This window comes from Pollachius pollachius, assembly GCF_949987615.1.
Source record: "Pollachius pollachius genome assembly, chromosome: 6".
Classification (NCBI taxonomy): Eukaryota; Metazoa; Chordata; class Actinopteri; order Gadiformes; family Gadidae; genus Pollachius; species Pollachius pollachius.
Window position 1 is genome coordinate 623,411 of NC_136939.1, and position 26,316 is coordinate 649,726.

The following is a 26,316-nucleotide window of genomic DNA, read 5'->3' on the forward strand; positions in this document are numbered from 1 at the left end:
AACTTTTTTCTCTGTCGTTTTTTGCGAATACTTGGTCAGCGTTGATCATCGGTGGTTACGCAGCGTCGACTGCATGGGGAGGAGGGGCCGACCTCCTCCCTGGTTACTGCACAACGCCACCATCTGCTCAAACATCCCATAATAATAATAATAATAATAATAATAATAATAATAAAACGTTGGGTCATTCAAGGCCCGAAAGAGTAGACCAGTCCTAGGATCGATGGGCGGCTTCGTGCAGGACGGTGGAGCTCCACAATAAGAGTCCCTCATCAGAGCTTCACAATAAGAGCCCCTCATCAGAGCTTCACAATAAGAGTCTCCCATCAGGGCTCCACAATAAGAGTCTCCCATCAGGGCTCCACAATAAGAGTCCCTCACTCCTCCTTGTGGACGAGACCTTTGTGAAGAAGATAGCGCCAGCGTCCTCAACACTCCTACGACTCCCGCCCCCCCGCACCTCCTCCTCCTCCTCCTCCTCCTCCAGCTCCTCCTCTAGGGGGAATCCATCATGGCCTCCAGCATTTCCAGGAAGAGTTTATGCATGGGCACGCCGCCGCGGCTCTTGATGCTGTAGAAGGTGGTGAGGGCGCGGCCCGCCGTCTGCCGGAGGAGGGGCAGCGTGAGCAGCAGCCGGCCGGCCCGCTGCCCGTCCTCCGGCCGCCGCTGGGACTCGAGCTCCACCAGCGCCTGGTGGAGGAGGTCCCGAAGCTTCTGCACCGCCTCCATGTCCTCGATGTACACCGAGTCTGGAGGAGAGGGGGAGGGGGGGAGAGGGGGGGAGAGGGGGAGGCAGGAGGAGAGGGGGAGGGGGGGAGGAGAGGGGGAGAGGGGAGGAGACGGGGGAGGTAGGAGGAGAGGGGAGGAGAGGGGGGGAGAGGGAGGAGAGGGGGAGACAGGGGAGAGGGAGGAGAGGGGGGAGAGGGGGAGGCAGGAGGAGAGGGGAGGAGGAGGAGGAGAGGGGGAGGGGGGGAGGAGAGGGGGAGACGGGAGAGGGGAGGAGACAGGAGGAGGAGGAGGGGGGGAGGAGGAGGAGGAGGAGGGGAGGAGAGGGGGAGGAGGAGGAGGGGAGGAGGGGGAGAGGGGAGGAGACAGGGGGAGGAGAGAGAAGAGGAGGAGGGGGAGACATGGGGAGAGGAGGAGGACGAGGAGGAGGAGGAGATAGGGGGAGGGGGAGGCAGGAGGAGGGGAGAAAGGAGGGGGAGGCCCGCAGTAGTGAACTGTTAAACAAGTGTCAAGATTCAAATCAATAATCTAAATTGTGTAGACCGGCCACTGTGGCACTTCAGAAAGCTTCAGCTCTCCACCAAACACACAAATGAGTTCCTATGGGCAGAGATGCATAATAATAATCACTGGATCCAGTTCCAATTAGAGCACGTTGATAACGCAGTCAGAGCAACACTAGATCAGTGAACACAGCCGTCCTGTTCCCAACACCCAGCAGACGCCTTGTTGTGTATACGACCTGTACAGTGGATGTTCTGGTGTTTACAGTAAGCCTACGTGGAGCTGTTGTTGACGGATGCAAGTCTGCTGACTACCTAAATGAATCAAGTGTTGAACTAACACTTACTTAGACACACTTTATTAACGTTATAATAGAGCTTAATCAAAGAGCATCAGTTTCTTCCTGTGTGAGAGGTTAGCCTGCAGGCGTTCTAGATCAGAGTAAAGTCTTTCTCAAACAGTCTTTCTCAGTTATAAGCTGAGGCTTCGTGTGAGAAGCCAACATCTCCGTGTTAGCTAGCATTTCAGACAAAACAACAACATCTCAGTATAAACAGCTAGGCACAAAGGATGCTTAGCTAGCTAGGCCCCACAATGAAGAAAAAGTTGAAGCTATATTATAGGAGCATACCTGCTGTAGCATATAAAAGTTATCTGAGCGTACCCGAGTTGGTGAGGGCTTTAGTATATTAAGGTATCTGACTGTACCCAAGTTGGTGGGGGCTCTGGGTGTCTGAGCGTACCTCAGTTGGTGAGGGCTCTGGGTGTCTGAGCGTACCTCAGTTGGTGAGGGCTCTGGGTGTCTGAGCGTACCTCAGTTGGTGAGGGCTCTGGGTGTCTGAGCGTACCTCAGTTGGTGAGGGCTCTGGGTGTCTGAGCGTACCTCAGTTGGTGAGGGCTTTGGTATATACCTGAGTTGGTGAGGGCGATGGCCTTCAGCATGACGAACTCCTCACGGTCGACGTTGAGGACGCGGAAGCGGCGGGCCAGCTGGCTGATGGCGGCGTTGAGCTCGGTGAGGCCGGCCACGCGGGACATCTCCTCATCCAGGACGAAGTCCTCGGCAAACACCACCTCGTCCTCACAGCCCAGCGAGCGGTAGGCCACGCCCAGCACCAGCACCTCCAGCCACACCGACTGCAGCACCGACATCTGGTCGGCCAGAGAGAGGGACAGGAAGCCTGGGGGGGGGGGGGGGGCAACGGAGCTCTGTGAGGAACGGCTGCATGGTCTGAGGTCCTTTCAAGGGCACCTCTATCACACACAGGCACACACACACACACACACACACACACACACACACAAACACACACGCTCACACACACCCCCGCCGCCCCTATAATAAAGACCCTAACGTCTCAGCACTCCATCATCTCTGATCAGGTAGCCCTGCCTCCATTAAGGAGAGGCTGTTTCTTGAAAGGTCCCCCCCTGGTTACCGGGGATGTGCTTGGCCCCTCCCCTGGTTACCGGGATGTGCTTGGCCCCTCCCCTAGTTACCGGGATGTGCTTGGCCCCTCCCCTAGTTACCGGGGATGTGCTTGGCCCAGCCGATGATGACGACCAGCTCGCGGTCGGCCAGGTCGCACAGCGTGGTGAGCGTCCGCTGGGCGGTGTCGGGCTGCAGGGGGTCCGGCATGGCGAACAGCTTCTCCGGCTCCGCCACCAGCAGGTGGGACACGATGATGTGGGAGGAGCCCTTCTCCCCCTCCTTCCTCAGGGGCAGCGGCGCGCTCTGATAGGTCGCGTTCTCCACCTCCGGCCGCCGCTTGTACTTCTGCCGGCCCCCCCTCACCCGGTCCAGGCGGACCCCTGACCCCAGGACAGAACGCACCGAGTGAGAGGGGGCGGGGCCGCTACTGAAGGGCGCCACATTGGGCTCCATTGGGTCTGGATGGACGGCAGCAGTATTTCTGAAGGTGCCAGATTGTGCTCCATGCTGTGTGAATGGAAGGAGTGCGTGGCTGGAGGTGCCAGATTGTGCTCCATGCTGTGTGAATGGAAGGAGTGTGTGGCTGGAGGTGCCAGATTGTGCTCCATGCTGTGTGAATGGAAGGAGTGCGTGGCTGGAGGTGCCAGATGAGGGACTCACCCTCCTTCAGCATGCCAACCTTCAGGCACTTGGTAAAGCGGCAGGCCTGGCACGCCTTCCGCCGGCGCTTGGTGATCTCACACTCGTTGGACGCCGGACAGCTGTACTCGATGTTACCTGGAACAAGGTGGGTGAGGTTTTTTACTAAATAGAAAAGTTTGTATTGGTAATAAACTGTTCCTGTGTATGTCTGCCCTACCCACTAAGTCAGTGTGTACTACCCAGTAGTAATACTAATGTTTGTACTGGTATAGCAGTTTTTCACGTCACTTTGGTACATTTCTCGAATCATCCTCAACATTTGCCACAACAGTAAATGCATTTCTCAAAACAATTCATACAAATAGCAAAACACCATGGATTATCTGCAAAAGCCAGTCTCTTGCTCAAAATCCTTATTTCATCTCTCAAAAGTAAATGTCTGTGTCAATGAACATGTTAGTGCCATCAGAAGCTTAGTCATGTCGTCAATATAACAGTGTACTTTGGAGGGATGTTCTGATGTAAACTATGGCTAAAGTTCTGAAGACAATTATTGTAAATTGTAAGTTACACCTTAGTGTATGTGGGAGATTGATTGCAAGAGACTGGACAAGATTCACATTTACGCTTTGACTGTTTGTACTGTAATTTGTTGACAAACCATGTCATTGCTAGAAATGTGAACATAGGACAATCTCCTTAGGGCAAACTGTACATGCATTAGTGTGGGAATTACAGGGCAGCCACAAACTCTCATTCTCACGCAGCCACACTCCTCTTCCTCTTCATCTTCTCTCTGGCTGTTGACCCCGCCCAATTCCTTGTCCTTCCATTGTCAGACAATGTAACATTGTGTTGTGCTCCAGCTATATATATATATATATATATATATATATATATACTTGCCAGCTCATGGTTCAGGAGATGCACCTTTGAGCTATCTAGTAAACTGGTTGATTGTTGGTTGATCTAGCGCTTCACACATTTCCCTTCTTTAGAGAAAGATTCACCTGGTAGCAATTTACCAATTCAGGACAGATTTTGAAAAAAAGTCTAATGGAAATGTATAGAAATATGGTTGACATTATGAAAACTTGTTGAACCATTTTGCGTTCAGTCTTATGCCTAAATGTTGTGGGGGTGAGACTATTCAATAGAGACCCATTACAATACATTTTGATCCACATGACATAAGCAATTGATAATGTAGGAAGGAGCAGAGAATTGTACGTAATCATTTGCATGAATGTACCAAAGCATTTGCAAAGAAATGAGAAACTGCTTTTTTGACGTGCACAAGTGACACAATGATGTGAACTGTAAAAGGATAGGAATCCTCCCGACCAGCGGGGGCGCCCTGCCCAATAAGAAGTCAGTGTGTACTACCCAGTAGTAATACTAGTGTTTGTACTGGTATTAATAGCGTTGTCCTCCCGACCAGCGGGGGCGCCCTACCTTGGATGGTCCTCTTGAAGAAGGCCTTGCAGGCCTCGCAGGACGCCACTCCGTAGTGGTAGCCCGACGCCACGTCTCCGCACACCAGGCACAGCCTCTTGGGCAGGGTGCTCAGGGTGTACTTGCAGCGCCCGCCGCCGCTGCCCGTGGACCCCTCCTCCACGCCGTCGCCCCCCTCCTCCTTGAAGTGGCACCGCAGGGGGGGCGTGTACAGCGGGGGGGAGTAGCGCCGGCCGCCGTCGCCCCGCGTCCCGCCCCCTCCCCCCCCGCCGCCCCCCCCGCTCTGGGAGGAGTCCGAGGAGGCTCCGCCCGGGCTGTTCCGCCCGCCGCCGCCCCCCTCCGGGCTGCTGGGCTCCGCCTTGATGTACAGGTCCGTCCGGCGCTCCCGGGAGGACATGGCGTCTGCACCAACGAAGAAGAGAAGGAGAGGAGTGAGGAGGAGTGAGGAGGAGAGGGGTCTGATGGTGTGAAGCACCAACGAAGAAGAGAAGGAGAGGAGTGAGGAGGAGTGAGGAGGAGAGGGGTCTGATGGTGTGAAGCACCAACGAAGAAGAGAAGGAGAGGAGTGAGGAGTAGTGAGGAGGAGAGGGGTCTGATGGTGTGAAGCACCAACGAAGAAGAGGAGGGAGTGAGGAAGAGGAATACTCGTGGATGGTGTCAATTCTTTGGGTGAGCACATCATGAGCCCAACGATCTGTGGTCTTTGGTTTAATCCAAAAGACCGTTTCAAAATATTGGGGGTTTGAAACTAGAACCTCCAAACACACAAGCACTGACACACATAAGCCTCGATGCACAGAGAAGGGAACATTGTTTAGGTCAAAGCTTGTCCAGACATTGTTGGATACTCCCTCTAATATGACGCATCTATTGAACATACACACATTCACAAATGTATATTTTACATTACAATACAATAGCAATAATTAATTAACCTTGTTTTTCTTCGACAGAAGCAGAATGCCTGCAGTAAATAAATAATAATAACCACATGTCTACAGTACTGATGAAGGGAGTTCTATGGGACCCAATACTGTTTATTGGCCCCTATTGATCACTTGGGCTCATCCACCATGATTATCCATCCATGACATTTCCAGCAGTCAGGTAAAAACGAGCGTCTCGTCAGAGTAGATTCAGAGTACCGCTTAAAGTACTGTCTAAAGCACTGTATGTTAAGTTCAGTGGTTGTGGCGACATGTGGACCTCGGGGGGTCTCGTTCTACAGCGACCGAACACAATCACTGCTGCTTTAAAAACAGGGAGCTCACCGAACCAGATCACTGCTGCTTTAAACGGGCTGTGAGCCATGGACCGGCATGGCGGTCATTATATCGAGTTAAAACCCTTACCCTCTGCGAGTTAACCTGCATTCTGGGTTAAGGTGCGGTCTCACTTGATGCATCCGTGGTCTAACGTGATGTATCTCAGGCTGGCGATGTAGCGTTAGCACTAGCTATGCAGCTTTGCAGCTACGGCTAACGTTAGCCGACATGCTAGTTCCGATCCGGATTGAGATCTTAATGTCCGGATTTAGCTCCTAATGTGCCGGATGGAAGTCCTACGTGGACCGGGTCGTGGATCCTGTGCTAGCACAGCATCCTGACGGCTAACAGCGGATTAGAAACGTCGCTAATTTGGCGTCTTAACTTTTCTAGATCAGATCCCCAGGAGCCGCTCCACGCAGAGCCGCTGCTGAACCAGTTCCCTTTGGATAGTCCGTGCGGTCGGTTCCTGATGCGATCCGTAATAGCCCGATCTCCAGCTCAAAGTTCATCTATGACATCCATGACCGCCACAGTATTGTGGATACAGTACAGCCCGACTAGCTGATGTTTGGTCTGACTGCCTGGCTGACTGACTGACTGACTAGCTACCAGGGGGAGGACATCCAGTGCTCATGATGCCGAGCTATAATCACCTAGAGGATGAAGAGCATCCCATAATAGTAGATTTCGGTCCAATGTGAAAGTAAATCAGACAGTGAACTACAGTAGTCATCATCCAAGAGTTAGTAATATATGTATATTGACATACATGATGTAAAACCAATAATAAATGAATAGAAACCTTAAACTTTTAAACACTCTGGTTTTATAACTATTGAGCTGAGACTAAACGACGTGGTACAAAATAACCAGAAGCTAAATAAGAGTATAGGGACTGGTCATGTTATGAACCATTAAATGCATAGCCTACAGTAGATAGCTCCAGCAGAACATTAGCATTCATTGTGCAACAATCCTCTACAAAGGTCTCTCCACTCCCACTTACTCAAGCACGGAACAAATCACATTTGTGGTCCAACTTTGGTCGTGTGCCAGTGGCAACCTTCAAAAGTTACAAAGCCCTTCCCCACTCTGTGCGACTTTGAATTACCATTAAAGCCTGGACGTTCCTTCACACAAATCCCACAAATGAAGCTTCGAACCTGGTTCTTGTCTCTAGAATTTCTTGTTTCTTTCAGACTTGTTTATATCCTCGCCCCACAGCGGTGGCTGTTTGTCAGTAGTCTGGCCCTGTCCTTCAGTCTGTCCTTCATTTAGCCTTCGTTTCTCAACACTATCAGGACTTCTTCCACAGCGTGAACGACCTCACCGACCTCCTCACATGGAGCGGCGGCGTGCAGGAGCTGAAAGACCTCGCTACTCAAAGGCCGAGCGCCAACCTGAGGACTGGCAGTGCGTTCTGGGAGAGCGGGCGCAGGACTCCCATGAGCCTTTGGGGCCCGTTGGCACGGGGTGTGGCGTTTGTTTTGAGAGCAGCGGTGAGAGGGGGTGTTGATGCCATGTGCCACATTCTGTTTGACAACAGAGTAGCGACCACTGCAGCCCGGCCGTTCTCTATGGTCCGTCTGACTCAGTTAACCCATCAAATTCTGAATATTGATATAGCCGTGGGAAATGTCCTGAATGGTGGACTCATGCTGGCCGTTCTTGACCCTTGACCTTTGTGGGTTAATAAAACAGTGCTCATATTTGACCTTAAACCTCAAATGTAGGATTCAGAATGATAACTTCTTGTCCACCTTATTGCTAACTATCTTAATTAATAATATCAGTTATTATTCAAACCAAACTGGTGATGATTGAACACAATATTCATTATCAATGGGACTACCATGGATCTTTCTAATCATGTTTACTGCAACACTAACTTTGCCAGCCAGGAACACATCCTGGTCTTGTATTGTTGGTCATTGATAAGAAACACTTATCAATTATTTATCGGAGGGAAAGCCTTCTCTACTCAACACCTGCGAAGGGAACCGGAATCCAAATCATCTCATGTATAGACTGTATACACATACAGTCTTTAACACATTGCTATTAAACATTACTTCTGGGAGAGCAGATCCCCAGTGAACAGAACGGGAGCATTAAGGTGATCAATTACAGTTTGGAGTTCAGAGCAGAGAGGAGGTTTACCTGATAGCTGGGCGCTGGGAGTCTGCTTTTCTTCGTAGCAGAACTTGGCGGTTCTCTGTTTGGCTCGAGGTGTTATCGTCTGCTCAGGGCACCTGGGTCACACACCGAGAAACACAACTGGTCAGAGGCCACCAAGCCGACTCCAGCGTAAACACAGCCCCCTTTTGGTCCCAAACCGGAACATGTGTTGGCCCCAAAAATAACCTCCAGTTCCAGCAGGTTCCAGGACCTCATCGAGAATGGACACTAGCCTTCTCAGAAACGTAATAAACGACCAGGAACAATCCCCTGAAGTGGTGACCAGCGAGCAGAATGAGAACCCTCCGTCTCTTTAGCCAGAGCTTTCATTTCAGTTGTCACTCACCCCCACACACACCAAACTGTATCTTAACACAATTTACCAACACACACACACACAGAGCCATTCGCCCTCCCCCTGTTCGCTGATACGTTCCAAAGGTCACAGCCAGCCGAACGCTTGAAGGACACACGAGTCCACAGCACCACGTCCCTCTGCTGGGAGCTATGCAGGGTTTGGGTGGCACTCACTCACACACACACACACACACACACACACACACACACACACACACACACACACACACACACACACACACACACACACACACACACACACACACACACACACACACACACACACACACACACCTTGATGCAGTACTATTTGTTATCAGCAGATTATGAATTGTTAAACTGAACAACAAGCAATACTTAAAAGCTATCTGTCTAATTCAGCACACCACGTTACCCTACGACCAAACTTAATGTTCTGTGTTTTTGGTTCTTGGGAAAACCCAAATTGTAAAAGTTTGACAACGGAAAGTTTTGTCATGCAAAGATTTTTTTCTGGGACAGTTCGGTGAATGGTTGTAGGGTCGCTGCTCTACCGACTACTGGTCTGAAAAAGCCTTTAAAGTGTATTCTGTGAGGCGGTCAGGGCCGCAGGGCAGAGAGGAGCTGATATGTTGCATTAATCCCGCTGTGGGTGAGCTGGGCTACGCAGGGGAGACGAGCGGAGCGGCGGCAGGGGTCACCTTGCCGGGACTGATCTCGCGTCGGTGAAAGGTTAATTGCAAAAGTGGATTATGTCTTAAAATCAGCAGTCTCTCAATCCCGGTTCAGTTAAGGGCCCGAGGTGTGCAGAAAGTACTGGGTCTAAACACGTACATTCAACTGTAAATATGCAACGCGGAGAAGAGTTGGTAAAGTGTTTGGGGGATTTGGACCGGACTTAAACTCAGCCTGGATGAAGGCTGACCCCGGGGGACCGTTCACCGCTACCTGATCCCGGTCGTGCACACGTTCAAATCCTATCTGGTTAACATTTGACGGCCTGATCTTTTAAGAAACGGCATTAGTCTCTCAACAGCAGAGTGATTCCACCACGACACGGAGCGTTCTGCAGCATAATGAGCTCCCATCTCTTATACTAGATATGAATAGGAGACGAGGGCCTACACTAACTTACTAGACAGCACGTCGCTCATTTCTTTACAACATTACTGTTTCTCGACAGCCTTAAACGCCAACTTCGCCTGTCGCTGCGGGATCGTGCGTGAAGCTCTCCGCACCGCGACGATGAGACCCGCAGCGCAGAGAGGAGCTGCGGAGCGCCCTGCCGGCCACCGAGCGCCTCCACACGGACGGACACCCACCTGGAAACATCCCGGGAGATCCGCGCTCTGGATTTAGATCTCAAGTCCCCCCGGTTCTCGACGTCCCCTCGGTCCTCCGGTCCGCACTCTGGCCCGCTCGGCGCCGCTCGGACCCTCGGAGATTCGTCACGTCACGAGATCATAGCCTTCGGCTCGGAGCTTTCGGTGAGGCGGGACCCCGACGGCTCAGCGGGTACTGGGTAGAACCAGGATCCTCGATCCAGAACGTGTAGTTAGATAGCCTCAGTCCTCTCTGTATCCCGGGCCGATCCTCCTCCCTCTTCCCGAACGCGTCCTCTCTGAGTCTCCTTACGTATTGCGTCCTCTCTGCGTCCCCTTACGTCGTACGTGGTTCCACTGACGTCATCGTGACCTATAGTCTCCGCACCAATCGTCACGCAGTGCTGCAGAGTCTCCTCCCCCTCCCCGGGACAAGCAGCTCAGACCAGATACTGGTCGTGATACTGGTCTTAGCATGTTACTGGTCTGGGCTGCTGGTATATAGGAATGTAATATAGGAATATATCTTAATGTTTCAAATCCTTCATTGAAACATCAAGATATTGCTATATTCCATCAGCAGCTCAGACCATTATGGGCTATACTATAGCCCATAATGTGTATACATATATATATATATATATATATATACAGCATGAACACCGTTTTCTGACCGTGTAGATGGACTATATTAAAGTATTTCGGATTCCAGCCCCCCCACCCCCATAACCACTCATCTCTTTAGAGAGCATGGAAAATGTTTGCAGTCGCGCGCCGCACTGGGTCTTGTGACCCTATGCGTGTGCGCATGATAGCGCCGCGCACGTCCAGCCCGTGCGCGAGCCACCGGCTCTTCTTGGAAGGGGGCCAAAGCAGTGAGGCTCACTGGCGGACTGCAAGAGCAAGGAGACAGTCACGAACACACCGGAGGACAGATCCCGTGGTTAATCGGGTTACAGTGTTTTTATCGGGGTACAGTGTTTATATCTGGGTACAGAGTTTATATCGGGGTACAGTGTTTATATCGGGGTACAGTGTTTATGTTGGGGTACAGTGTTTATATCGGGGTACAGACCGTGTTTATATCGGGGTACAGTGTTTATATTGGGGTACAGTGTTTATATCGGGGTACAATGTTTATGTTGGGGTACAGTGTTTATATTGGGGTACAGACCGTGTTTATATTGGGGTAGTGTTTATATCGGGGTACAGTGTTTATATCGGGGTACATTGTTTATATCGGGGTACAGCGTTTATAACGGGGTACAGTGTTTATATTGGGCTTACAGACCGTGTTTATATCGGGGTACAGACAGTGTTTATACGAACAGCTTGATAATTATAATAATAATAATAATCACTACGTTAACAGTCGCGCTTTAAATGATCTTTATTCATGTGATTATTAACGGATAATAAGCACGATGTTATCCATTATTCCTTAAGGACACACGCACACACACACACACGCACACGTATACACACGCGGCACACGCACTCACACACGCACTCATACACAAATAACACACACACACACACACACACACACACACACACAGCAGCACGAGCACTGCTCTTCATAGCGACACCACGAGCTCGAGGCTCGGACTTATTTCCATAGTGCGCACACGAGAGGAGCGACTGACGGCGGCGGAGTCATGGCGACCTTGAAACAAGGTCACGCGCGGTCTCTGCAGACACTGCAACTCCGCGGGCCGCGTCATCACCCTGCCGCAGAGTCTGCAACGTCCTCATCAGCACCGAGCGGGCTGCCTCGTCCTACGGGTTCACCCCCGAGCAGGCGAGGGTTCGGGGTACTTTACCCCTCATGTACCCCTCGTGATCCCCCCAACCCCTCATCAACCAACACGCGGAGGACCGAGGCGGTTCTATTGCGTAAGGAGAATTGGGCACGCGGGGGCACCACGTGTGCACCGCGTGTGTCCCACGCAACGTAGACGACGACAGAACGGCGGAAAGATTACATTGAGTTGATCATTCACAAGTCCTATAAGGGGGTGGGGGGGACCTTAACAGGTCATGACCTCGGACAGGTGTGAACGGCGGGAACACAAATAAAGAGACGGGGGGGGGGGGGGGGGTGACAGCCGCCGGCCGCCATCTCCCCCCCCCTATTTACATTTACATTTACATTTAGGGCATTTAGCAGACGCTTTTATCCAAAGCGATTTACAATAAGTGCATGTGTGTTCATAGAACCAAGTGTAAGTATTACAATCGCTAGGCTAACCCATTCCCCGTGTAAAGCGTGTATTTTAATCTTAATCTGACCAACTGGATTTCCAGATGTAGAAATCGAACCTAATCGCCGAGAAATAACGAATGAAGGGAGGGGGGAGGAGCAGAGAGAATCTCCGCCGTCCCTCGTGCTTTAACAAATGGCCAGCAGCTGCCATCAACCTTATCGATCCGCAGGCTAAAAACAACCCAGCGCGCGCACACACACACGCACGTGCGCGCGCACACACACACACGCACACACACACACACACACCTGAGACTGGGATGAAGTGAGGAATAGGTCCTACTAATTAATACCAATAACCACGCGCGTGTTTATAACAGCTCCGTCCTTTATGTCTTCCTTATCTCATGCAGAACAGGTACGGCGCGTCCCGAGGGCGGCCATTAAACCGTCGGTCGGTGAAGGCCCGCTCCGCCGGTAGAGACAGACCTGATGAGGGTATGAAATGTGACCTCTAGTGACCTCTAGTGACGCTCTCTGGAACGGCAGCCAAGCGGAGCCGCAAAGTCCTAAATCTGCACTGGTACTATCGGATGGATTCAAAATCAATAGGTAAAGCTTGACCAGTAGAAGACGGTGATTATTGACACCATGAACAGCCCAAAGTACTATCAAAAGTACTTATCGTATTAAATGTACCACCTGTGTCTTTGCCCAAACCACACTCACCCCTCTCATGAGTTAAAGCTAGGGTGGGTAATTTTTTTACTGTAATATTTGGCAAAACTGTCATAATAGCCAGTCAGTTATATGTAGGTGAGTGCTCTGAGAATATCTGCTCATCACTTTGCTCTCCCCTGCCTCTGTGTGCCGCCCCCAAAAATTGCCACCGCTCATGTACACTTTGACCAATCAGAGCGAGGCTCTGATTCTCCGTTCTTATTGGCTGTGGGACTGTCCGTTCACCTTGGTAACGACGTTGGTGCGTCCCTGCGTGAGCGTTCACAAGCCTAGCAGTCTGACAGTTTTGCACTACTACGGCGACAACAAATGAATAGCAATGTCTTCATCAACGGCCCCTAAATTTCCCATTCCCCGGATACCAACAACTAACACCGCTAAGACAGCGAAAAAAAGAGGAAAGACACTTGTTGAAAGGACAGCTACTAAGTAAACATGAGTAAACATTGGCGTGGCTTATGAGCGATGGAGAGAGTTACGTGACCTGAGAATCGGACGCTGAGATGGCTACATTTCTTATAGACAGGTAAGGAATAGTGATATCTCTCCATGGTATATTGTGAAGAATATGTTAAGTGTCGGCTTTTATGTTTTTTTACTAGGCAGAGCCACGATAACTGTTACATTACGGTTCTGTAATGTAACCGTTTCAATACGGTTCTGTAGGATGTCTTGCATCGGCCCATGGTTCTTTTCCGGTCCGTTTTATATGTTAGTTATGGTCACACTAACCTGTCGGAATAACACAGAGATTGTGCTCACACGTCGCCTAGGCCTCAACGCAACTGTGGATAATGTCCGAGTCACGTTTGTGTAAAAGCTACTTTGACACAACTGCCGAGATAAGCACAGCGAGGGAAGTTTAGAAAATGATATTCCATGTTCCATATGAAATGTACAATTACTTAGTACACATTTATACTGAAAATTGGCTCCCATGATTTTTTTTGTTAAAGTATGACATGAAATAAACATACCTGCTCATTTGTGATTCGTTGAATCACACGGCCCGTGTGGAAACACGGGCCTTGTCTTCTTGCCCCACCCTGTCAAGACCTCCCCGACCGCGACCTCGTCCCCTTCCTCTGCCCCTGCCTCTGCCCCTAGGCTGCCTGCCTCTAGCAGCAGGCCGTCCGCTGACCCTATATATCCCACGTCCTGTGCTGCTAGGACCTGGGACATAATCGTCCCCAGAGCCATCTGGGCTCTCTTCTTGTACACTCTCATAATGAAAAAAATAAGCGTTATTGTAGTATAATTCATCACTTCAAAACGTCAGTATATAATATTGATGACCAGGTTACTAGCTCTGGCAGTTTATGCTAACGAATTACAGTTGCAATTAGTTTGCTATCTTGCTTGGCTGATACAGCTACTTTTCTTAGGCCTACCAGTGCAGATACAATGATTTTAAGATAACATACATGGTATGTCTGTGAGTAAGATGTTGATGCTCAATATGTACTTATGTAGTTATCAGCAGTAATGTTTAATTACCTCAGAATCGGACATGGTGTTTCGTCTTCCTATCAATGTAACTGAATTCACATGAACGTGCATGACTGACGTTGGGAGGAAGGAGCTACAGCAGGTAGCGCGTGGCAGGGAGGGACCAGAGAGAACACTACGGAATCTCAACGGCTGTTTTCTCCAAAATTACCCACCCTAGCTTTAAGGCCTTTCATTTCAGCAAGACATATCTTTTCCCTATGCGCTCTTAATCACATTTGATTTAATGCTGGTGTTGCTTTGCAACCAAGTAGCCCATTTTTAGACGTGAGAATAACAATGGAGGCAAGAAAAGTGTAGAAACTTTCATGCGCTACACTTGGCATTCGCCAATTGATATAATATATGTATTTAGACTTAAAGACGCAGTGTGAAGGGTTTAGTGGCATCTAGTGGTGTAAATAATGAATTTGTTTTATTTGTTAAATTCCTGTTAAAATTGGGACTCCAACCAACGTTTTATATTTTATTTTGAAAGTCAACAGCAGAAGTTTGTGTTTAACTTAATGCTGAGCAATTTGTAAATTGCTTAGCAGCAATCGATCTTCCGCTGTGGTAAGTTGCCGTTCCGTCCACTTGGACATCAATTCAGTTATAAATAGAAACCACGTATAATAAGATGTTTAAAGTCAAACCAAATGCTTGTGAAACCCTTCGTTTGATTGGTTTGTGAAGTGTTGCAGTATGTGTGGAGTTAAGCACGAGGTGCACGTGTCCTGTGCGCACCAATACGGGGCTCCTCTTTTATAGTTTGAGCGGGAACAGACTACGGCTATTCATATGTGCACACTGGTTGTGTGTTTGCCCCATGTTACAGGTATGTTATTTTGTGCTCTTGAAAATGCAGTATTTTTTTGTGTTATGTGCTCTTTGTTTTAGTTAACTATGTGTTTTGGGCAGAGTTGCTATGCTTTATTGCCACTAGATGGTAGGATAGTATCATTTTATATTTTATTTAAAATACCACTATATGATCACGTGATGCTTGGCAATTTGTAAATTGCTCAGAAGCAATTGATCTTACGGGAACAGACTACGGCTAGCTATTTATATTTGTACACTGGTTGTGTGTTTGTCCCATTACAGCCAGTAAACCAGTGCTCCACCCAACCTGTCTCTGTGAAGTTCATTCAAATAGCAGCAGAGCATTGTACTCAAGGTCACACAGCCACTGAATAGGCAGGTCAACAAGGCGGGCCCAGTAGACAGTAGTCTGATTATCATAGGATTATACACTTAAAACATATTAAGGAATATTGTATTCAACTTCTGCCACATCCCTTCTGCGAGATGCCACTAAATTCTACCCAGTGCATCTTTCAAAGGCCTCTTTAACACCAGGTGTGACGTTAAGCCATTACTAAATGTACTCATTGGGAGGTGGGATTCACTCCCAGTCGTGTTTTTAAATGACGGCTAATGGTCATACCTGGTTACCTAGGGGCCCTTTAATGTCTTGTTTCAACAGAGAGACTGTAGAGTCATGACATTTCAGTGCAGTGGTACTCCCACGATGGACGTACTTCATGTATCCGTTTATTTTGTATCGGCAGTTTCTTGCATCAACAGATCGTACACGATGCAAAGTGATTTTGTGTAAACGTTTCATGTGATTTCTTGGACTGCCTTTGTTAAGGCCCTAGTGAACCTTATTATATATCCACACATTCCAGTATGTGAAACCAAACAGTCATAAAGACTTCTGTCCAATGGTTTTTATTCATGAGCCACATCTACAACATATGCACTTTAAGAGGGACGTACAACACCATCTTTAGTGTCACAGCTCCAAAGGTGTGTAAAGGACAGCTTTGGCTGCTAGGTTAAGGCTAAAATAAAATGTCTCATTAACAAAAGGTCCAACATGAGCATTGCCTTTTCATTACAGAAACAATTCAAAAGGAGGCTAACTTTTGAATTTGTTTAAATTAGGGCAATACAATAAAAAAGCAGCAACAATTCAGTGTGAAATGCCCATCAGTAGTTACATCTCAAACAGTAAGTTATAATGGTTCAGTATGCTTTTGTTTTCTATTTTATAGTTAAATGGATAACAGCATCTTCATTAAGCAGTTCCATCGTCACTCCATGCCCATGTGAATTTAGGAGATCTTTAATAATCACACTAAGACAATCTTATTTATTATAGCGTGTAGGTTTTGTCTTCAGCCATTTAAAACCTGATTAATGATGGAAGTCGGAAGAATTTTTTTCCAAAGGTTCCTTCTTCCCTCGATTGTTTCTGCTTGGTTGCATTAACATCCATATATATTTTTAACATTGACGTATTTAGTTGTGTTCTGCCTTTACTATTAAACACCCCATAATATCATATTGTTGATTCATGGCGCACCATTTTTAGTTTGCTGATAACTTGGCATTGATTCATGAATAAAACTAGAAATAAGTTTCAGATCATTTAGATCCAAAACCTCCAAGTATAGAGTTGTTTTCTTTAAACGAGTCAAACTGAGCAAAAGGGAAATTCATGTAATGCAAAACAAAAAGCAGCAAAACTATGGTGAGGCAAAAATCTGTTTAATCAAAACCAGTTGGCAACTGGGCAGCACCAGAAAGAGGGACTACAAACAGTCAGAACAGGGAATAAAATTTAAAAGCTAACATTTTCTCAAGGAGGATATTCATGAATCGTTTGTTATTTGGCAGTCCTTTCATTTTTTTAAGCCCGAACAAGTCTTTGTTCATCTTCTGACAATGTTTTTTTTTAAAAGATACAAGTGGATTGCACACCACAAACAACTAGAAATTTGCAGTGAGTGCTGTAGTGCAAAGTGAGGTTGAAAATATGTTTTAATAAAGACCCATATGACGTAATGAAATGTTAAATGGCTTAAATCAAGTGAAGGGATTTGAACAAAAGTTCAAAAGTCTAAATGGAGTCAACAATGTAAACATGCACACCATTCAAGAAAATGTACATGCTTGGAAAAAAAATGAAGTGACAGCTGAATGAAAAGCGCAAAGCATTGCTAAAAATGCAGGAATGTGAAATGAATTGAACTGAAAAATCTGAAAGGTCAAATGAATTGCAGTGCTGAAAAATTGGAAGCTGAAATCTAAAACTGACTGACGCTGAATTACATTACCTGAAGAAGCAAGCGCTGAAATAATACTAGTAACGGTTAGGGGTGTGCGTCGCTCCTTTATAGGACGATCCGATACTACGATACGATTCAGGGACGATACATTTTAATATGGAACGATTCAATGCGATTCGATTCAATGTATGATTGAATCTTTTCTATTCATTAAAATAAAAGAGACATTGCCTACTTTCAAATATATATATGGACCATGGAATCTTAAGTTTTTATATTTATTTCTTCATGGCATGGGAAAAAATGGAAGACACATTAATAAATTTAGAACTACATGTCTATTTATTTGTTTATTGATAGACTTGATCGCTGTCCTAGACATTTTAAAAAATAGCGAAGCTTTTGTCAATGTTCCCCTTCTTCTTTTAAGAAGGGCTTCAACACGTTTGATTTCAGATTCACTGGTGCACTGAAAATCGTTTCACCCTTTTCGGACATATGGATATTATTCGCGCACTCACAACTCCCGTTGTTCCCTGCTCGCGAGACGCAGGGCGCGCGCAGAGACGCAGGGAGCATGCGCAAACATACACAAACACAAACACGGAACCGCCCGCTTCCTTAAGTGTCTTTTTCCGGATCCGTATGGAAACGGAATGAAATGAGTGGACAATAGAGTGGCGAAGTCACGCCCCTTCTGGGGGAGCCGATGGGACCTATGAGATCGGAAAATATGTATGGGTCAATGGAGAGAAAGTAATTATCTTCTGGTACCAGTCTTTATATGCCCCGGATTACACATATGTTGTTTGTGGATTTAAATGATAATTTTTCATGTCAAGAGTTTGACCGTTTATTGTGCAATTGTTCAGTTAAAGGCTGTAGAGAAAACACAATGAGAAAGACTACATGTCTCGTATGTGACGTCACGCTCCCTGCGACTGGCGCGGACAAGACCGACAATCTCCCCATTGACATAACTGAAGCTTTCCACATGCCCGACTTATAATGGTTTTCACCTCTTTTGATGCTTTATCCTCCCCTTGGAAAAAAACTAACATCATCAAACTTGTTCACGAAAATGTTTAGTTTTCTTTGAATGAATAATTATCATTTAAATCCACAAACAACATATGTGTAATCCGGGGCATATAAAGACTGGGACCAGAAAATAATTACTTTCTCTCCATTGAAACCCATTCATATTTTTCGATCTCATAGGGCCCACGGGCTCCACTACTACTACTGTAGTAGTAGAGCCCTGAACTAACCCTAACTCTACAGTAGCTGTAGGGTTAGGGTTAGTAATAGTGGTACTAGCCGCACAAACAATATACCTAATGAAAGGTATGGTATTGATTGATGTTTGTAGAAAGAATTATAATAATACCGCCAGTTTTTTTTAAACTAGCCAAAATTGTATGTACTCGCCTAATGCAAATTTTTCCAGCCTTACATGGAATTTAAACTGTGATTTTGAAAAAAGTATAAAGGTAATCGAAATTCTGTTTCAGATTATTGAAGATACATGTGTGTTGATTTCTTAAACCTTTGAACGAAGGTTAACGATAAAATATTGACCAAGTTACGAAGTCTGAAGTAGTAGAAGTGTTCGCCGTCCTCCCATGACTTCTATTGTAAAAAATAGTAATTTAAAGGTAAAATATCTTAAAAAGTATAAAATATTTAAAAAATCGGAAAAGAATCCCGCAATTCCAAGCTGATCTGAACATTTTAAAAAATTGAGGAAGGAGATAGGCCCCAAAATTTGTAGAGAATAATAAAGAAGAAATCATCTCCGGAACCAAATGCTGTTTTCCCACAATGCAGTTGTGTTGATTACTTCCCCACTTCCCCATCCACCCGGAGGTCACTGCCAAAGTCTCAAACAACCATCTGGTTTAATGTCGTTGTCGTTGTTGCTTCCCTGAACAGTCAGCGAGCTTACATTTCAGGCCAAAGAAAATAAACATAAAGGGTAGTGAAGGACGTGTGATGAGAGGAGGAGAGCGGCCTATAGGAAGGAGTCACACCATTCCCTGAGGCAGCCGTAGCAGTGATCTTGCTGTCTGGAATTCGCTCCGCATGTGTTCTTCAGCCAGTCCCTGAAGAGCTCCTTGTCCTTCCCCAGCAATAGGAACTGACCCAGCACCTTGTTTGCCTGAGACAGACAGACAGACAGACAGACAGACAGACAGACAGACAGACAGACAGACAGGCAGAGACACAGAGAGAAAGAGAGACACAGAGACAGAGGATACAACAAACGTGTTGTTATCAGACCATCCCATCAGGCAGTAACTGAGCTGATTGGTGACCGTGTCCCCAGGAGTTCTCAGAGGTCCCTTAGAGGACAGCCGGGCTAACATATATTCTCCCCTCTTCCGCTCGGCTAAAGTCATCAGTACATGTCCCTCATAGTATTAACGTGCCTTTAACGGCCCCCGACTTAACAGCCCCATCAACCGGCTCCTCATTTGGTGACACTTGAATTCCTAACCCATCCCTTGGCATCAGAGCGGTGTGTGTAGCTCCTGCACCTTATCAAAGCCCTTATCCTCCAGCCTCTTGCCGAGCGCCTCTCCAATGCCAGCCAGAGCCGTCACCTTCTTCTTGCCTATTGGCTCAGACACGAAGTCCCTGTGTTTCTGAGTGGTCGACGACATGTTCACTAGGCGGTGGTGGAGAGGGGTCACCCGATCTGAAGCACAATAGGACAGATTAATACATAAAATTCATTATTAAAACCAACTTGACTTCATATGGTAATATGCGTTCACAGGGTAGAGATTAAACTATAGACTTCAAACCAAACCACTAGTAGATTCACAACCAGCCAGGTCAGAATGAAAGCGTTGGCATTTTAAGGTTGGGCCTATCTGGTATGAAAAAATTAGACTCACATCAAATGGTTTAGCTTGATAAAAAAACGAAGTCCAATCACCCGCAGATAAAACCTATAAACCAGATCAACCACACGTTTAACACTTTTAATCACTATACAACAATGGGACAGGACTAACTATATATAGTTTATATATATAAACTATACATTATTATATATATTATATGTATACTACATAGAGAAACGTCGTCATACAGGGAAATGGGGAATGGGGAAAACCTCCCCTTTCTGTGCTTTGCCCCTTTAGGTCCATGCTTTGCCCCTTTAGGTCCATGCTTTGCCCCTTTAGGTCCATGCTTTGCCCGCCCAGAGAGTTTGGCCCACCAGGGAGACAATGTGCCACTGAGGCGGTGGTGCCTCGGCAGTGGGCAGCCCTCCACACTATTCCTTCAGCAATTGGAGGGAACAGCAGGTGGGAAACTAGATGGCTACGCCTACAATCATTGAACTAGAGTTATAGTAACATAACTATCGTTCTATTTCATGCAGGCTACGCCGCATAGGCTTCACCTTATGGGCTAAGGTGAAGCTGCGAGCTGAGCCCAATCAATGTGCTCCTGCTGGACCCCAGTCACAAGGACCTGAGTCACAGAGCACATCAGCTGGAGGACCGAGCCCGTGTTTATATCAGGGTGCAGTGTTTATATCGGGGTACAGTGTTTATGTCAGGGTGCAGTGTTTATATCAGGGTGCAGTGTTTATATCAGGGTGCAGTGTTTATGTCGGGGTGCAGTGTTTATATCAGGGTGCAGTGTTTATATCAGGGTGCAGTGTTTATATCGGGGTACAGTGTTTATGTCAGGGTGCAGTGTTTATATCAGGGTGCAGTGTTTATATCAGGGTGCAGTGTTTATATCTGGGTAGAGTGTTTATATCAGGGTGCAGTGTTTATATCGGGGTACAGTGTTTATATCAGGGTGCAGTGTTTATATCAGGGTGCAGTGTTTATTTCGGGGTACAGTGTTTATATCAGGGTGCAGTGTTTATATCGGGGTACAGTGTTTATATCAGGGTGCAGTGTTTATATCAGGGTGCAGTGTTTATATCGGGGTACAGTGTATATGTCGAGGTACAGTGTTTATATCAGGGGGCAGTGTTTATATCAGGGTGCAGTGTTTATATCGGGGTACAGTGTTTATGTCAGGGTGCAGTGTTTATATCGGGGTACAGTGTTTATATCAGGGTGCAGTGTTTATATCAGGGTGCAGTGTTTATTTCCGGGTACAGTGTTTATATCAGGGTGCAGTGTTTATATCGGGGTACAGTGTTTATATCAGGGTGCAGTGTTTATATCAGGGTGCAGTGTTTATATCGGGGTACAGTGTATATGTCGAGGTACAGTGTTTATATCAGGGGGCAGTGTTTATATCAGGGTGCAGTGTTTATATCGGGGTGCAGTGTTTATATCGGGGTACAGTGTTTATATCAGGGTGCAGTGTTTATATCAGGGTGCAGTGTTCATATCGGGGTACAGTGTTTATGTCGAGGTACAGTGTTTATATCAGGGGGCAGTGTTTATATCAGGGGGAAGTGTTTATATCAGGGTGCAGTGTTTATATCAGGGTGCAGTGTTTATATCGGGGTGCAGTGTTTATTTCGGGGTACAGTGTTTATATCAGGGTGCAGTGTTTATATCGGGGTGCAGTGTTTATATCGGGGTACAGTGTTTATACCAGGGTGCAGTGTTTATATCAGGGTGCAGTGTTTATATCGGGGTACAGTGTTTATGTCGAGATACAGTGTTTATATCAGGGGGCAGTGTTTATATCGGGGTACAGTGTTTATGTCGAGGTACAGTGTTTATATCAGGGGGCAGTGTTTATATCAGGGTGCAGTGTTTATGTCGAGGTACAGTGTTTATATCAGGGTGCAGTGTTTATATAAGGGTGCAGTGTTTATATCGGGGTACAGTGTTGATGTCGAGGTAGTGTTTATATCAGGGTGCAGTGTTTATATCGGGGTACAGTGTTTATATCGGGGTGCAGTGTTTATATCAGGGTGCATTGTTTATGGCGAGGTACCCACGTGTTTAAGTCGAGGTACAGTGTTTATATCGGGTACCCACGTGTTTATGTCGAGGTACAGTGTTTATATCAGGGTGCAGTGTTTATGTCGAGGTACAGTGTTTATATCGGGGTACAGTGTTTATATCGGTAGAGACCGTGTTTATATACATTGAACAGCTTTTTAATTATAATAAAAATAACAATAATCATCACTTTAACAGCCGCGCTTTAACTTATTTTTATTCATGTGATTATTAACGGATAATAAGCACGATGTTATCTATTATTCCTTAAGGGCACAGCACACACACACACACACACAGACACACACACAGACACACACACACACACACACAGCAGCACGAGCACTGCTCTTCATAGCGACACCACGAGCTCGAGGCTCGGACTTATTTCCATAGTGCGCACACGAGAGGAGCGACTGACGGCGGCGGAGTCATGGCGACCTTGAAACAAGGTCACGCGCGGTCTCTGCAGACACTGCAACTCCGCGGGCCGCGTCATCACCCTGCCGCAGAGTCTGCAACGTCCTCATCAGCACCGAGCGGGCTGCCTCGTCCTACGGGTTCACCCCCGAGCAGGCGAGGGTTCGGGGTACTTTACCCCTCATGTACCCCTCGTGATCCCCCCAACCCCTCATCAACCAACACGCGGAGGACCGAGGCGGTTCTATTGCGTAAGGAGAATTGGGCACGCGGGGGCACCACGTGTGCACCGCGTGTGTCCCACGCAACGTAGACGACGACAGAACGGCGGAAAGATTACATTGAGTTGATCATTAACGAGGGGTTGGGGGGGCGTAACAGGTCATGACCCCGGACAGGTGTGAACGGCGGGAAAACAAATGACAACACAAATCTTAATCTTACGGAAAGGAGGCGTACAGGTTAGGAGATTTGACAAGCCGTAGAGCAGGGGTGCCCAATACGTCGATCGCGATCGACCGGTCGATCGCAAAGGTAGCCTGGGTAGATCGCATGGCATTGAATGAAAAAACAAAAATCATCATTAAAAAATAGACGTCAGCCTATCATCATGAAATTTGCGCATGCGCAAACAACGGCACTAAGTGCGGGAAAATTAAAAAAAAGCTTGCGAGTTGCCTAGTTAGCCTCCAATTTTTAGCCCTCGTTTTTTCTCTTAATCTTAAGAAAGGGTATAAAAATGAGTGGGGGAGCTGGACCGAGTAAGAAGCCAAAAACGTATCACTTTCATACGGAATGGGAGGAGGAGTTTTTTTTCACTATGTCATTTTTGAAGTGCGTATGCCTCATCTCGTCTACTATTGCAATACCGAAGAAGGGAAATGTGGAGCGGCATTTTCTGCTCATAAAAACTATGACACCAACTTCCCGCCGAAAAGCGAGCTGAGGATGAGAAAGGTGAAGGAACTAAAATGCCAGTTGTCCGGACAGCAGTCACTTTTCTCACAGCTAACTTCAAAAGCCAAAGCCGCCACCGAAGCATCGTTCCGGGTGAGCCACTTAATCGTTAAGAACAAGAAGTCCTTCCAAGACGGAGAGATGGTAAAAGAGGCATTCGTTGAAGCAGCTGACTCATTGTTCCGAGACTTTAAACACAAGGCAGAAATATTATCTTCGATCAAAGCTCTCCAGCTGTCAAGAAGTACAGTTACACGGCGCAGTGAAGCCATGGCCGAGGATTTGACGCAGCAACTTTGGAAGGACATCGAAGATTGCGAGTGCTTCTCACTGCAGTTGGACGAATCTACGGACGTGAGTGACACAGCCCAGTTGTGCATTTTTATTCGGATGGCGTTTACTGACATGAATGCAAAAGAGGAGCTGTTAACACTACTGCCCATGAAAGAACACACGCGAGGAGAGGATATATTTCAGTCTTTCAGTCTTTTACAAACCCAGCTCCCAGTGCACAAATTGGTGTCCATCACCACGGATGGAGCACCCGCAATGGTTGGCCGCGTGAATGGAGTTATTGCCAAGTGCAGGGAGGACGATGCTTTCCCAGACTTCCTGAATTACCACTGCATAATACACCAACAAGCGTTATGCGCTAAAATGCTCAACATGAAAGAGATCATGGATGTGGCAATGAAGATCGCCTGTTCTATTCGCGCCAGATCTCTTCAAAGACGGCTATTCCGTGCACATCTGGAGCATGCTGACTGCGACCACTCTGAGTTGTTGCTACACACTGACGTGAGATGGCTTAGTCGAGGGAAATTCCTGCAAAGATTTCGAGAGCTCTGTCCGGAGATTAAGGAGTTTTTCCCGTGTAGCTGGACATGCAGAATACAACCAACTAAATGACGGTCAGTGGCTGTTAGACTTGGCATTTTTAACTGATCTGACAAACCTATGTAATGACCTTAATCTAGAGCTGCAGGGAAAGGACAAAACAGGGATTAATATGATCAACTCAGTTAATGCGTTCAAACGAAAGATGCAACATCTCTCCTCAAAGCTGCGGCGCCATGATTTGGCAAACGTCCAGAACCTGGCGTCAGAGCTGGAGATGCAAGGGAAAGCCTGTGTGCAACTTGACAGTGCACGCTACGCAGAGCAGATTGACAAATGTCTGTCAGAGTTTGACAAACGCTTTCAAGACTTTTCTTTGCTCGAGCCAGTCGCTACATTCATGTGCTATCCTTTTCGGGAAGATGCTGAGGTTGATTCACTCTCATCAAAAATTTCAACACTGTTTCACCTGAACTCTTCTGGAGTGGAAGATGAGATTTTGACATTACAAGCAGACATTCAGCTGAAGTCCAGAGCTCATGGAGAGTTCTGGAACTTACTCACAGAGGAAAAGTACCCCAATATGAGGAAATGTGCTACCTCCTTGACTGCTTTATTTGGCTCCACTTATTTATGTGAGTCAGCCTTTTCCCACATGAAGATCATTAAGTCCAAGTACCGTTCCACCATAACTGATGATCATTTGGAAGTGTGCTTGAGGCTGGCTGTCAGCAGCTACTGTCCGGACTATGCATCCCTGGCTGATTCCATTCAGTGCAAGTCATCAGAATAAGGTAATGACAAAAAATGTACATGGTTAATTGTGTTGTGTTGTGCAATATGGGCTCATGCTGTTATGCAAGGGACATCAACATACATTGTACATATAGAGAATTCTCAATACATTCATGAATAAATATGTTTAGCATTTTTGTAGTAGGTAGATCATTTTGACTTGGTCATTTTATAAGTAGCTTGCATGCTGAAAAAGTGTGAGCACCCCTGCCGTAGAGGCACCTACGCCCCTTCCTTTCAACCCTTTCAAACCTACGGTACCTTATGTAAATGTTCATGTCAGCAACAATGTACGATTCACTTACTGATCTTCTGAAGATAGTCTTTCCTGACTCTGTATTGAGTAGCCTACTTCTTTTTCAGTATTTGTTTTTCCTATCGTCGTTTACCTTTTCAGTTGAAAAAAATCAGAGCTTTGCGCAGTTTCAGGTCAAAGTAAAATCCCTTTCTTTGCAAAGTGAGTAAAAAAGTGAGATTAAATTGAGAAAGCAGTTAGCGTAGTCTACTACATCTAAACAACTAAGAACATATGTAATGGACACGAGGTATTTTCACTATATTTCTAGGACTTCCGTACACCCCGTCCCAGAATTGTTTCAGTTTCATTTTCTATGTCATGGAAATGCGCAGTTTCTTTTTCCTTTTTTATACCTAGGCCTACGTGTTGAAACTTTCTTTTCACAAGGAAAATGTAAGTGTTTGTGTGCGTGTCTGTGTGACTAGAAACAATCAGACATTATATTCTAATAATCTTATTCTTTAGTGTGATTGTAAATACGTTTTTACAACTTTTTAATCAACCACAAAATGAAGAATGATGCAATTGCATCATTCTTAATTTTGTGGGTGGTTTTATGTTTCGTCTTTGTTTAAATAAAGATAAACATATTTATTAGATCACATTTCACATTTCTGTAAAGGCACACCTATCGAAAATACGGTGTAATTATTTGTATTTGTATTTTTCACAGTATATCTATCGGCTCTTTAGCATA

General features: G+C 46.6%; 2 protein-coding genes across 4 annotated transcripts; both read right to left on the reverse strand.

Moving 5' to 3' along the window:
• Nucleotides 1-495: 495 nt before the first annotated feature.
• Nucleotides 496-10,157, reverse strand: esrra (estrogen-related receptor alpha; the record flags this gene model as incomplete). Its single annotated transcript, XM_079738843.1, has 7 exons — nt 9,864-10,157; nt 8,188-8,279; nt 4,760-5,161; nt 3,323-3,439; nt 2,761-3,042; nt 2,142-2,411; nt 496-749 (listed from the first exon to the last, which is right to left on the reverse strand). The coding sequence occupies exons 3-7, from the start codon at nt 5,154-5,156 to the stop codon at nt 496-498; spliced, it is 1,320 nt and encodes a 439-aa protein (XP_079594969.1). The 5' UTR covers nt 5,157-5,161; nt 8,188-8,279; nt 9,864-10,157.
• A 6,684-nt stretch (nt 10,158-16,841) lies between these two features.
• Nucleotides 16,842-25,900, reverse strand: LOC307077426 (barrier-to-autointegration factor-like). Of its 3 annotated transcripts, XM_079738850.1 has the most exons (4): nt 25,711-25,900; nt 20,282-20,335; nt 19,919-20,079; nt 16,842-19,539 (listed from the first exon to the last, which is right to left on the reverse strand). In XM_079738850.1, exons 3-4 carry the CDS (start codon nt 20,042-20,044, stop codon nt 19,393-19,395), a joined length of 273 nt encoding a protein of 90 aa, XP_079594976.1. In that variant the 5' UTR covers nt 20,045-20,079; nt 20,282-20,335; nt 25,711-25,900; the 3' UTR covers nt 16,842-19,392. The 3 variants fall into 3 exon arrangements, with proteins under 3 accessions (XP_079594976.1, XP_079594975.1, XP_079594974.1); XM_079738849.1 differs by lacking the exon at nt 20,282-20,335; XM_079738848.1 differs by lacking the exon at nt 20,282-20,335 and having other exon boundaries at nt 25,627-25,900.
• Between the last annotated feature and the right edge of the window lie 416 nt (nt 25,901-26,316).

What these genes read in the sequence shown, in the direction of transcription:
- LOC307077426 (XM_079738849.1), bottom strand. Translation starts at nt 20,044, where the DNA reads ATGTCGTCGACCACTCAGAAACACAGGGACTTCGTGTCTGAGCCAATA. An exon ending in AGGATAAGGGCTTTGATAAG is followed by an intron (nt 19,540 to 19,918) that starts GTGCAGGAGCTA and finishes TGTCTGTCTCAG; the next exon opens with GCAAACAAGGTGCTGGGTCA.